This window comes from Pseudopipra pipra, chromosome 28 (assembly GCF_036250125.1).
Source record: "Pseudopipra pipra isolate bDixPip1 chromosome 28, bDixPip1.hap1, whole genome shotgun sequence".
Lineage (NCBI taxonomy): Eukaryota > Metazoa > Chordata > Aves > Passeriformes > Pipridae > Pseudopipra > Pseudopipra pipra.
This window is the reverse complement of record NC_087576.1, coordinates 5,283,208-5,297,219: the sequence shown is the minus strand read 5'-3', so window position 1 is coordinate 5,297,219 and position 14,012 is coordinate 5,283,208. Positions and strand designations below refer to the sequence as shown.

At 51.4% G+C, this 14,012-nt stretch overlaps 1 protein-coding gene across 4 annotated transcripts in view; it reads right to left on the bottom strand.

The window, feature by feature from the left end:
* OGDH (oxoglutarate dehydrogenase) overlaps positions 1-14,012 on the bottom strand; it is a 32,702-nt gene that overhangs the window by 10,615 nt on the left and 8,075 nt on the right. The window contains exons 3-6 of one of the 4 annotated variants that reach the window (XM_064638192.1): positions 11,785-11,973; positions 8,110-8,200; positions 3,010-3,054; positions 464-579 (exon numbers count right to left, since the gene is read on the bottom strand). In XM_064638192.1, coding sequence (XP_064494262.1) covers positions 464-579; positions 3,010-3,054; positions 8,110-8,200; positions 11,785-11,973 — 441 coding nt within the window. Of the gene's footprint in view, positions 1-463; positions 580-3,009; positions 3,055-7,888; positions 7,992-8,109; positions 8,201-11,784; positions 11,974-14,012 lie in introns of all 4 variants that reach the window. The other 3 variants (XM_064638191.1, XM_064638194.1, XM_064638193.1) reach the window with 3 other exon arrangements.

The window sequence follows — 14,012 nt, the reverse complement described above, 5'->3', positions numbered from 1 at the left end:
CTGGCACGAAAATGGAACCAGCTGCACAAGCTGGAAGCCCAGCCCCAGGGGTCTCAAACCTGCACCCTCTGAAGGATCCCCACACAGGGCAGCAGCACTGCTGCAGCACCTGAAGAGGGGATCACTGGCCTCCAGCCTGCTTCTGTGCTCTTCCAGCACCGGCTACTGCTTCAAACTGGAAAGTACAGCTAGAGAGGTTTCCAAAAAGGCAATACCCAGTTGCCTGAGGTTTGCTCTACCTTGGGCAGACCAAGCACGTTGCTGCAATGCAGCAGGAAGCTGGAGGTGATCAGAGCTGAGCAGGTAGCTCAGGGTGGCTCCCATGAGCGGGGCAAGAGCTGAGAAGCAATTCCCAAAATGAAAATCTTAAAATCTGAAGGTTGGCCCAGGACCTTCCTAAGGCAACTGCTCTGCCCCACCCCAGGCTGCACAAAGGTCTAGTACAGACTTCCACTCTCCTCACCTCCAGCCGACGGATGATTTCCCGGAGTGGAAGAGCCGATTCATTTCCACCGATGAATGTGGTTGTGGGCAAGTGGAAAACCTTGTCAAGGTCAGATTCATCCAGCCCGTAAAAGCCTGCAGGATTTGTCACGGGTGGGACAAGCAAGAGAGAGAAGGAAGAGGGACCGGGACACCGTCACATGGGGACCGGGTGCATTAGGGAGAGGTGGGGAAGGGACAAAAGAAAGCAGCATAAAAAAAATAATAAGCATGAAGGAGGTTTATATGGATAAAAACCAAGCCATAATTAAACAAAAAGAGATTAAGCATAGAACAATGAATTATTATAGAGGCACCACAGGAAACGAACCACAAAGCAATGTATATGCATGGAAATGGGCAATTAAAATCCAGGGTGAGTCAGGGAGCCCCAGGAACACAAAAAATACACCACAAATTTTAACAGAGGGGAGAGAAAAGAAACAGAGGAATTGAGGAGTCACCGAGCACACCGGAGGTGCCAGCACATGGTGGGAATTAAAAATGGAGAGTCAACACAGAGAAGGAAACAGTTAAAACAGAGAAAACCCCACAGAAGGAGAGACAGAGGACCAAGAAAGAAAAAAGGCATCAGGGCTCTGATGGACTCTCCTGAATAGCTCAGCCCGGGAGCAAGGCGGCCAGCAGCCCCTCAGGGGTTTGGCTGCCCAGGCATCCCCTCAGCCCAAATAACAACCTTAGAATTAGAGCTTTTGCCTAGCTCTGCTCAGCAAACCCCTTCCCTTTGGTGCTGGCAGCTGATGGTTCGGGGGCAGCTCCTACTTGCAGCATGGCAGCTGTCGGGAGCTGGGTTGGGCCTGGAGAGGGGCCGAGCAGGGCTCAGAGCTGGAGGTCGGGATTTAGAGCTGCAGGTGAGCCCTGCCATACCCCAAAGCCATCGGAGGTGCCTCATCACCACTCACGGTTGTCTTTGGGGAAACTGAGGCACAGAGGAGGAGGGACAGTGACCTCGCTGAACCAGTGCAGCAAGGCAGAAGCAGAGCCAGGAACTGGGGAGTCCCAGGACCCTTCTGAAGCAGGAGCTCAGATCAAAGAGTGGACAAGCAGAGCTGCCCATGGCCTGTTCAGAGCCCCAGCACCTCCCTTGGGCTCCTGCTCATCCCTCCCAAACTCCCAACAAAGCCAAGTCCCAAGCTGTCTCCTAACCCAGGGCAGGAGCTGCAGAAAAGGTAGTTACCACCGCTCCTCCCAGCACCTTCCAAACCAGCCCAGGACCTCAGCTGGAGGCTCTTTTAGGGAGGGGACGGGGAACACCACTGCCTAAACACTGTAGGACAGTGTAACCCACCTTCCTCTGGGCAATGGGAGGCAAAAATTGGCCCCTCCTGAGCTGTCCCTCCTTGAACTTCAAAAGAGTCTATCCCTGACTGTCTGGTCAGGAATGGAGAATGAGCTGTAGACAGCCCGATCCCTGGAAGTGTTCAAGGCCAGGTTGGACAGGGTTTGGAGCAACCTGATCGAGTGGAAGGTGTCCCTACCTATGGCAGAGCATGAAACTGGGTGGTCTTTAAGGTCCCTTACAACCTAAACCAGTCTGCGATTCCGCGATGACAGGACTGGCCATGGCTTGTCCCTGTGCGGCCTTGAGGGCTGATTCCAGAGGCAAGGAACACCCCAGCCAGCCTGGAGTGGACGTGTTCCTGGCTGTCACTGCTGTCCATCCCTGCCCTCATCACCCCTCTGGATGCTGGAGTCCCAAGAGAGGGAATGAAGCCAGCCCCCAGGAGCTCTGCTCCGGAGCCATACCTGGGAGCACTGAATCAGGCAGGAGCTAAGGGTTTGTCCCCATGTCTCTGGGGCTTCTCTGTGGTTCCCATTCAAACAGAAATCCTGGAAGGAGGCAGCATTAGCAGGTAGCATCCCAGACAAACTGCCTGTTGGAGGTTTCAGGGAAGCCTCAGTAATTTGCTGAGGCTTCCAATCCCGTGGCACAGGGCTTTGGCTTGCTCTGCCATGCTGCTTTGAAGACTCTTGACACACTTCGGGGAGTATCAGATTTTACAAGGAGTTTGCAAGGCTGTAAGCATCTTTGCTTCTGCTTTGCTGCAGCCTGCCAGCTCTTTGACAATGCCCAGTATTTACAGGCAGCAACACCACTGGATGGGGTAAAGGCAAGGGATAAGCTGACAAAATTTCCCTGCAACAAAACCAGGAGAAGACAGCTTGGATTTTTATGAGCCTTGAACCAATCAGGGAGATTGAGGCCTCATAAAATTAATGTTCACAACAAAATGTGTACTCTAGCAAGCCAGGCATGCAAACACACAGCACAGAAAAGGCCAGCAAGGCTCTAAATTGAGCATTTCTACGGGCCAAGTGTCACTAACCACACACCTACCTCAAGACTTTGAGAATGAATTCAAAATAAAAAAACATGTCACAAAACTCAAGAGTGGTGGGAGATGGAGGAGGCGGATTCACTTTACCGGCTCGGTTCATCCCCAGAATAACCTATTCAAAGAGAGTCCTGCACTCCAGAGGGTTAAAGGCTCATTAATTGCATACCTCCTACTGTTAACACTCTCAGCCGCTCCTTGAACACTGCGAGGTCTGGGGGAGCAGGGAGGGGAGTGCGAAAAGGGAGAAGATAGAGAAACGCAGTCAAAAGTTAGTTAGAAAACCCTGGAACTGTGAAAACTAGTCATGGAAAGCACAAGTCAAAAAAATACAGTATTTAAAATACAGTCAAAACCCATCAGAGGCAAAAGGGCTGGAATGGAGGATGACTACACACTAGGTAGAAAAGAAATCCTAGTGGGAAGTCTGACAAGAGGAGGGAGGAGCAGGAGGGGAAGGGGGGCATCAGACACTGGGGAGCAGTTGAGCTGCATGGTTTGAGATCTCTCACATGCACATCTTGACAAGAGGAGGGGGACAGCCCAGCACAATGTCTTCACCTGCCACAACCAAAAGGCATTGTCCTGACAAGCTGCATCACGGGGAGCAGGATCCTCTGCAGAGCAGGGAGCTGTCTCCCACCAACACCTGCTCCAGAGGGTTTGAGGGGTTTGCTCTGCTTGTGCTACTGGGAGGATTTCGAGGTCACTCGAAGGAGGCAATGGCGCTGCCTTTGCAGAGAGGAGGAGGATCGAGGTGTTAAAACGCAGGTGGTTAATGAGGACGGTGGTGAGGCAGGCATGCACAGCTGTCTCTTCTGGAGCACACTTGGCGTGGGCAGGAGCACCAGCACGCCAAAGCAGCGGGCAAGCGTGCGGCACCAGAGCTGCCCGTCCAGCTAGGTTAGGAGACCCAAGTGCCTCAATCTCACCTGGGTTACAAGAAAGGCCTTGGAAACACTTCTCCTTTGAGTCAGTGGGAAAAAATCAGACATCTCCCCAGAGTGGGGAAAGGGGAGGTGAGCACTCCCAGTCCAGCTCCCTGGTGGGGCTTGCCTGGCTCTTCCTGAACTGGAGGAAACTTCCATCAATTCCCCTTGGCATGAGGCGGAGGCAGCTGCCCTCCATGGGGAGAGAAGCAGACAGACAGACACTTAGACACACACAGCCGTCCACATACCAACCAGATTTCAGCGTGCTAAGGTAGTAATTCTTTCAATGAGTCACACTGAGTTCTGGTAGTCATCCTGTCCTTGTTTTATACACTTACCATGCCAGACCAGCTGCACTAGAAGACCAGGAGGAGATTACTTTGTTTTTTAAATAGAAAAGACATGAGAAAGGGGAATTTGGTGGCTCCAGGCTGACCGCCCCTCAGACTGAGTAGCCCTGGGAGGGTTTCTCCCCCTGACATTTTCCCCAAAGCTCACACTGCTTAATCCAAAGAGAGCTTCCAAACTAGAACCAAACCAGTTGCTAAACAAAAGGCAATTGAGAAGAGAGATCGATTTCCAAGATTAACCATCCAACTCCTTTGAATCATAGCACTGCCAGTTTAAACTGCTGGCAGCAGAGCTCTCACCACAAAAGCTGACCTTTAAAGGATTTCTGCTCAGAAAGCGGAAACAAGACTGTTTCCAAGTTTCAAAAAACCACTTCTGTTATTAACTGCTCTGTCAAGTGTTACGAAGTATTCTTTCAAAGCAAAAAAAGCCAGCAGGATCCACTTAGAAACTGGCTTTCTCTGCCACATGCAGATGACATCCAACCTTCAGCTCAGCTGGAGCTCCACACTGTGTGCACTGTCACAACTTCCTTCCCCTCTTTCTGAGCACCTTTTGCAAAGTATGTTTGCCCGTTGTAGTTAAGATTGACCAGATGAGATTTTCCAGGATAAGAATAGCAGGGGAAAATCTACTCAGTATAAATAATACTTATAGCAAGTTTAAAAAAAAGTCCTTTTGATGAGATCTAGCCACCTGAGTCTGGGATTCTACCATGGGACACAACCCTGGTGTGAGCTGGCAGCTGCCACCAGTACATCTTGTTCCCAGGGCTCGTTATTTCCTACGAATTCACGTATTCCTGGGAATTTAATCAAGACCAGAAACCACAATAACAGGTATCCTACTATAAAAGCCATGAAGCAACAGAGATTAAGCTCAAGGGCTGGCTCAGACACAGAGATCCCATGCTGAGGTTCCCTTCCAGCTGATGCCTAAGACCAGCCATACCTGAACATCTCCCACCACAGCAAGCCACGCTGGGACACACTGCTTGGCTCGTGGCCACTCATCCCGGGGAGGCAGGAAAAACTGAGCCTGTTCTGCTTCCCCAGATGTTGTTACAGTTGTGACACTGCTGCCAGCCCAGTGCCATGGCTGGGGCTGCCAGGGAGGACCTGCTCTTGGATCACATTGGGTTCGGCTTCCTCTGAAGCCAGGACACTGTTGGAGCACACCGGGCTCTTGAGGAATCAGTGGTCACAGCAGAAGTAAAGCTCTCTGAGCAGATTTCCCTCTGAAATTACCTTCCCCATGGAATTAGACCTGTGAGTTTGATGTCCAAGTGGAGAGCAGTAAGGAGCAGCGTCTCTCAAGTGTCTGTACTGGGACCAGTGAGGTTTAATTACCTCAACCAATGGCATTAACAGTGGGATGGTGGGCACCCTCAGCCAGGCTGCAGGTGACACTACAGAGTGTTGTGGGTGATGCACTGGAGGGACAGGATACCATCCAGAGGGACGTGGATAAGCTGGAGAAGAGGGACCGTGTGAACTTCCTGAAGTTCAACAAGGCTGAGTGCAAGGGTTGGGGCAAGCTCTAGTCCCAGCACTGACTGGGGGAGGGATGGATGGACGGATGGACGGATGGAAAGCAGCTCTGTAGAGAAGGACTTGGGAGGTGCTGGTGAATGAGAGGCTGAACATAAGCCGTCCATGTGTGCTGGCAGCCCAGAAGTCCATCCGTGTCCTGGGCTGCATCGGAAGTGTGAGGGGGGGGGGGAGGGGCTTCTGCCCCTCTGCTCCACTCAGGTGAGACCCCACTTGCAGTGCTACCTCCAGCACTGGGATCCTCAGTGCAAGACAGATGTGAACCTGCTGGAGCAAGTCCAGAGGAGGCTGCAGAGATGCTTCAAGGGCTGGAGCCCCTCTGCCATGGAGACGGGCTGGGAGAGCTGGGGGTGTCACCTGGAGGAGAAAAGGCACCGGGAGATCTTACTATGACCTTTCAGTGTATAAAGGTACTTACGGGAACAGCACTGAGAGACTTTTCACCAGGGTCTGCAGTGCCAGGACCAGGGGCGAGGGTAAGATTGGACATAAGGAAGGAATTCCTCCCTGTGAAGGTGGTGAGGCCCTGGCACAGGTTGCCCAAGAAGCTGTGGCTGCCCCATCTCTGGAAGTATTCAAGGCCAAGCTGGACAAGGCTTTGAGCAACCTGGTCGAGTGGAAGGTGTCCCTGCCTATGGCAGGGGGGTTGGACTAGGTGACCTCTGAAGATCCCTTCCAACTCAGACCACTTTGTGAGTCTACAACTTCCTGAGAAGCACAGTAACTCTGCTCCCCACACCCAGCTCCCTTTCCTGCCGAGGAACAGCTGTCACTGCCACCACTTGCAGCTGACTGGCTCTGGGTTTCATGTAGACCCTGCTCTACTCTCAAAAGGGAACACATCCACCAGGCACAGAGCTTCAGGGTTTTCCTCTCCTGCTCTACTTCAGAAGGACTATAGTGCCTGCAGCAGAGGCCAAAAACCCTGAGATGGAAAAGCCTTTCCTCACCCTCTCCTCTTTCCAGCTGAGTGGCTTCAAGATCACCTAAAAAGTCTCCCTGTTTCCCCCTCAGTGCTGACTACGAGCACTTGTGTCTTCCCCCACACCTGGGTTCACAGCCATCCTCTTCCCACCTCTTGCCATCAAAATATCTCAGGCACAGGACGTGCTCCAAGCTGGATCTGGACAGTTCCTCAAGTACAGCCAGGGCTTGGTCCTCTGGACAAGCATGTCAGAGTCCAGACTGTGGGATGAAGCAGCTTCTTCATCGTCCAGTGAACTGGTCCAATCAAAACCTACTTCTTCCCTATCACTCCCAGTACACATAATCCTGTTGGAAGGTCCAGCAGGTCCAGGGCTGGTGTCCCTGTGCTGGCAGCTGAATAAGGAATCAAGGTGGTTTACATGCACCGTGCTCTATGATCAGCCGTTTTGGTTGGCGAGGTTAGTAATCATCACTGCTGCTCTACTCTATGTTAGGAGCATGAGCATGCCTCTGAAGCACTCAGAGTGCCAGGGAACCACCCTGGGAAGCACCAGTAAGGGGACAGAGTTCAGCAGCTTCATCCTGTCTAGGGGAAAGGCAGCAAACTACAGAGATCAGCTCTAAAGCACGTGGAGCAGTGCTGGGTTTAAACACTTTCAGATTAGGATTTCAAGTCCTGAGCACCACACACACTTCTGCACAACACTCAGGCTTCACTCGCTCGAAGGCATTGGGATTTCCACCTCTCAACTTAGACGGAAATGCATCCCAAAGCTTCCTTGTTATGATCACCAGCAAGGACTCATAGCTCAGTCTTGGAAAAAGGGCAATTAAGGGATTTACAGATGCTGGGGCAAGCTGGGAGCGCAGGGAGGGCAAGGACAGCCACTCAACCCTGCAGAGATGAACCCAGCCTGTTCACCCCAAGCTCTAAGGGTCCCCAAGAGCAGCAAGAGGAGCCAAGAGAACAGAACTCCAGCTCTCACCCACACAAAACCTCTCTGTGCTTTGCATTTCCAGAAGATGCAATTGCTTCCAGCCCTGGGATAGCAAGTTCAGTGACATCACTGAATGGCACCAGTCGGAGAAGAAACATGAGCCGAGCACTGGGGTGACGGACAGAGGGTGGCAGGACTGCTCCACTGCCACTAGCAGCTACAATTTTAGTGATCATTACTAAGGAAACTTCAGACCCTTCCCCCCTGATCGGTGAAGCAATCTACCTACGAAGCTGTGAAAGAGAGAGGAGCTCAAGCAATGCAGCACTAACTGCTCTCAAAGCCCTCACCCAGTTTGTCTGTGGATGTGATAATATCAGCTGGAAGGGAGGAGTCCAGATCTGCATCCAAGATGCCCAGTGGGTCGAGTTGTGCTACATGATGCCCTCGAATCTATGAAATGCGCCAGGAATGGAAAGGAGAACAGGAACCAAAAGGGAGAGAAAAACAAAAGAGGGAAGGGGTAAAAAAGTTAAATTACATTAGAATTAATTTGCAGAGTAATTCTCACCGACGTTTGGAGAAACAGTTACTGGTGCATCATCAAAATTTACACAACTAATGCCGAGAGGATCAAGCTTTGCAATGTGGTGACCCCTGACCTGGAAGCAACAACACAGATTAGTCATTAAAACATGTTAATTGAAGAGACACTCCATTAAAAAAAAAAGTTAAAAAAACATCATGCATAAGTTTCCCTCTTTACATTTTCTGCAGAGCCACCCCAACTCTAGCTCCAGCTGAAGCCTGGAGAAGTTGGGTTTAGTCACCTACAGCAAGTAGCTGAGTGCCAGCAGCTGCCAGGACTCTTCTGCTCTGCCTGACGCCAGGTTTGGGGGGTAGGCGGGGGGATGGCAAACTCCTTCACAGCAGAGACCTTCCAGAATTAGGGTCCAAGGGTCTCCTGACACTTTCCCAGTATCCAACCTGAGCAGCTCCTCTCTACAGATACAGTAACTCCACATCAGTGGTCTCCTTCTAAGTGTCAAAGGCACATGAAGAGGTAGCTTGCCCAGAGAAGCTGTGGCTGCCCCATCCCTGGAAGTGTTCAAGACCAAGTTGGATGGGCCTTGGAGCAACCTGGAACACTGCCTGTGGCAGAGGGGCAGCAGGGTAGAATGAGATGAGCTTTAAGAGCCCTTCCAGCCCAAACCATTCTAGGATTCTATGAATTTTCCAGATTTTGACAGATTTAGGTGTTCTCTTGTCAATATAGTAGAGAAAACAGGCGCTGCCACCAGCAGCAGTTGTTCCTGAAAGGCCAAGGAATGTGCCTGAAGAACATCTGCCCAGCTATTGCAGCAACTCACAGCATTCCTCTGGAGAGAGGAGCCACAGCAGAACTCTCATGTGAAGGGGCAGGTGCAGAAATATCAAAGAGCTCGCAGCCAGTGGAGCCCTGACAGCTCCTGGTGGCAGCACTCAGGCCAGAAGTCTCCATGCTGTGTCTGAATCCACATCAGGAGCCACGGAGAACAACGGGAGGTGATGAGGAGTTTCAGATTTTTGCTTCCACTGGAGTAGGTACCCATGGAGGGATCCCAGCACGTCTGACTGAGCTAACTCAGGTCACCTTGGTGGCCAGCACTGACTGGTGAGCCACAGCTTCAGGCTCAGCAATGCTGGGACTGGGGCAGGAAACACAACTGCCGTGGTACAGGGCATGGAGCCTTTCTTACACTGGGAAAGTGTACTACAACCATCAAATCCGCTGCCAGTTAGGAAAAGCACTCAGATACAAGGGAATTGTTAAACCTCTTGTACAAACCAGACACGCTGATCTGACATTATTTACCAGAAGGCATTCCTTTCCAGAGCATCCCATGGGGATTTTAGTACGTGATTTTTGTGGTTTTACCAGCCAAGGAGTCTGGAATCAGCCATCAGTACTAAGGCAAACTGTAAAGAAAGCATCGTTCCCTCCCTGTTCTCTGCAGGGCCAGGTGACACTGTGCCCCTGAGCACTGGTGGCCACAGGAAAGCTCCTCTGGGCCAGCCGTGTCTGAAAATGATTTGCTTGTCCATCTTGCAGCAAAGCACAGGGGAGAGTCCATCACGTAGCAGTCAGCAGGATGCAAGGTCACCATGCTGCTCTCCATGGCCAGGATGCTCTCACCGGGACCAGGAGGCCACTTAGTCCAGCAAACAGCTTTGAGCTGGGGACACCTATTGGCTTTGAGGTCACCTCAGCAGTTTGCAGGTACACAAAAAGTCCTCAAATTGGTATGGCAGCAAAGAGAACACCTCTTTCCCCACAGGAGCCAGGTTGCTTGTTAGTGTCCACACGCAATGCAAACCAAAAAAAGGAACAAAAAAGATGCTCTGTGGGCTGGAGCCCCTCTGCTCTGGAGCCAGGCTGGGAGAGCTGGGGGTGTTCACCTGGAGAAGGCTCCGGGGACACCTTAGAGCCCCTTCTAGTGCCTAAAGGGGCTCCAGGAGAGCTGCAGAGAAACTTTGGACAAGGGCCTGGAGTGACAGGACAAGGGGGAATGGCTTCCCACTGCCAGAGGGCAGGGTTAGATGGGATATTGGGAAGAAATTCTTTCCTGTGAGGATGGTGAGGCACTGGCACAGGTTGTCCAAGAAGCTGTGGCTGCCCCATCCCTGGAAGTCTTCAAGGCCAGGTTCAACAGGGCTTGGAGCAACCTGGAAGGTCTAGTGGAAGGTGTCCCTGCCCATGGCACAGGGGCTTGGAACTAGATGGTCTGTAAGGCTCCTTCCAACCCAAAGCACTCTACTACTCAAAATTAATAATGACTTGGGCATGGAAACACAAGTACAATTAAGGAGCCATCACTGATGCCAAAGCAGAGTAGTCATTGCTCACCCACAATTATAGGGACAGACCAGCTCAATCCAATTAAGAAATTAATTTTGTGGTCTTTTTAGTAGGTTACGTATCACAGGCAGGGTTTCCTTCACCTTCCTACACTTTCATACCTCCATATCCTGTCCTGAACCTCCCCACCTGAATAACTCACCACCAGCTACAGCCCTACTATGACACCAGGGCAGAAAGGGAGGCAGACTTCTCACTGCAGACAGCTCAGAAAAATACATCCAAGAGCCATCACCTCCCAGTGCTGCCATTCAGAGCCTGAAGAAGAGATGGGAATACTGAAGAGGTTATGGATTTTGTGTTCAAATTGCTGACATGAAGCTTCTGCTTCCAACTACATCAATCACCATGTGTTCAAACTTGGTGTCTGCCCACTTGCTCTACTGGCAGGAGCTGCCTCAGAGCTGACAGGGTGGTCATCTCCCATGGAACCAGCCGTACAGGTCCTTACAAACAGGTCCCAGTGCTGACGTTGGCACTGCAGCTGCAGAGGCAGGCAGGGCAGTGGCAGTATCTTGGAGCCAGAGAGCAGGGGCCAAGGCTGGGCAGACCTTTGGACTTGTCCAGCGCTGCAGTTCCTGCCTTAACTCATGGCCTTTTATGTTGGATTTTCCCCATACCTGAGCAGGAACACAATGTACAGCGAGTCCTTTGTCACAAAAACAGGTGAGAAACTCACTTGCACAGCAGCTGGGTTCTTTAACATCTCACCACAGAGCCAATTAGAGCCCCCAGACTTGACAAACCAGAGCATAAACAAAGGGGAAAGGATGACACAAATGTAGAAACACACTTAAATGTTCTCCCAAGTAAAAGTACTTGCTGGCCTTCCACCAGCCAGAGGATGTTTCCTTCCTGCTTCAAACTCATTTCTCCCAGAGGATGGACTTGGGCAGCATTTGGTCTGAGCTGCAGCCCACCAGCACCACCGGCCTCTTCCAGGTTGCAAATCACATGGAAATGTTTCCTGAGCTTCTATATTAGGACCTCAGAAGTTCTCTCAGCAACACGAGGGAAGAAGGATGGGTGTCCCATGTCACTGCTGAGCATGGCAGCCCATGGCACAGGAGCAACATTCCAAAGGCCAGCAAACCACCCTTTGTGAAGAAGACCTCCCCCTCCCTGCCACCCTGTTTGGATAACAATAGCTTAAACCTTCTTCCTATTGTCCAGCAAAGCATCAGCTAAGCTTCTGCCTAAACAGATCAGCAGCTCCTATGCCAAAACAGGCAGCTCAGCCCACATCCTGCATGCTCTCCATGCAAAACACATGCATCGACCCTAACCTCAGCCATGAAAGGCCCCTCTACTGAGGACAGGACTCTCCTCAGCACAACATCCCCTTACCTGATATGCCCTGATGAGAGACTGCACTGCAAGATGGTCCTCCACCAGTTTATCCACGCTGGGCTGTGCCTGAACCAGGAACTGGGCTTGGGACAGGGTGGAAAGGCTGGTACTCAGTGGAGGGGGGCTTTGGTAAGCGGTGCCTGGAGCAGCTCCGGCATTGGCGTTGCGAAAGAAGATGTCCCATGACTACAAAAACGGAAAGAAGAGAGGCAACAGGGTCATCACCTGCAGCCCGAGCACTCGAGGCTATAGAGGTCTCAGCTCTGTTGCCAAAGCAGGGAGCAGAGTTGCCTCCTCCCCTGCACCTCAGCTCCATGCAGCCACTGCTGAAGGCACCCACCTGCCTTGGATGGAAGAGCACTAAAGCTCTCCCACTACTCCAGGTACACCATTATCCCACTTCCCATCCATCTGGATTGTTTCTTTTGCCATGAGGCCGCCCCCAAAGCCCCTCCTCTCTCAACAGCAGCGCACAAGACAGGACACAGCGATACACCCTCCCCTGCCTCAGCTCTCAGAACTGCTGCTCTGAGACACAAGTCCCAGCCTGGACTTCCAGCTCATTTCCTTCTCCCCAGGGGAAGCCATTGTCTTCTAAATAACCCCAGTATTTTCTGAAAAACATTTCTGCCCTATAATCAAATACACCTCTTCCTATTTTCTGTGGCCTGAACGGCCTGAGACCTAAATCCGAGCACGAGCTGTGTTGTCCAGCGCTCAACCAGCAATGTGTTCCTTTTTCTGTCCTCTCTTCAATTTTTCCCCATCCTTTTGGCAACGCCCAGGCCAGCACTATGCAGGTACTCCCACGCAGCTCTCCTGTGCCCAGACCAAGGCAGCTGTCACCTCTGCTCCTGCTTTCTCTGCAGATGGGCATGTCTAGGTGCTAAGAAAACAAATCAAAACCCCCCAAAAAAGCCCTTGACAGATTTGGTGTAACTGTCATACTTTTCCAGCACTGCTTGAAAAACCCAGAAGTGACCCACGCCAAACCCAAGTTAATTTGTCTCCTTGGAGAGGCAGCAATGGACCTGAGAAAGGGGAGAGCTCAGTCGAACAAAGTCCAAGCTACATCCTCCCGTCACATACCCTGGTCTCATGTGCCACCGTGCGATGGCAAAGGACAAGGGCACAGTGGAGCAGTGGCTGTGTGCTAGCACAGACCTAGGTTGCCAGCTAAAGCAAACAAATCCCCTGGGATTTGCATGCTGGTTTTAGCCCAAGAGTCTCTCCACCAGCTGTGGGCACCTTGGAGTGCACCTCATCCTGCACCTTGGAGAACGCCAAATCCAGCCTTGGTGATCGGAGACAGGGGAAGCACTGCCTAGCCATCCCCAGAGTGTGTAAACTAAGTGGAAAAGTGCCCTGAAAGAACCTCCAGCTGTTGTTTGGAGCAGAAAAGACAGGTTTTGTCCCCCTGGAAGCAGGGTGAAAAGGACTGAAAACGTCCCCTTTGCCAGAGGAGCCCCAGCTCAACCATCCCTGGAGCTACTCCGGTTGCAGAGTCCATCACATGCCCCAGGAAGGTGTTTCCAGCCCCGATTTACCCAAACACTCCATCACATGACTGCACAAGGTGAATAAATTTAGAAACAGGTCATGCTGAAAGAACATAAATAAAATCTGGAACATTTTGGCACTCTAACTGATAAACAATCACTCCCCCAAAGGCAAAAAAAAAAAAAAAAAAAAAGGAAAGGCAGAAAACACCCAACCCCATTTCAACTGCTAAAGGAAATTTCAAGGAGAAAAGAGGGAGAGCGGCTTTCTGTTTCATCCCTGCTCTTCTCTTTCTCAAGCTCAGAGAGCTCCTGGGTGCTCTAGAAGACATCAGCTCCTGTGAGCAGAGGGACAAGCACCAGGCATAGGCTCCACGCACTTGGGATGGGGAGGAACCTGGCTGGCTGCTTTACTCGGTGGTTTAAGGTTCTTTAATGTAATGGAAAATAAAGACAGGTAAGAGAAAGGGAGCATCTGCCAGCCCAAGAGGGGGCTGAGGACAGGGAAGGAGCCAGGGGTGTTTCCTTCATGAACCTCTTCCCGTCTGCCATTCATTAATATCAACCTCTCAGAGCTGCAATTTGATTCTGTTTTGAAACAAGAAGTCCACTTTAACCTCTGCAAACAAGGTGTGGCACTGGCTGAGTCAGCTCGGGCACTTTCACTGAATCCTTTATGGCCCTACAGAATGATGGCTGAATGGCAAAGGGAGGGCTGGAGCCTTG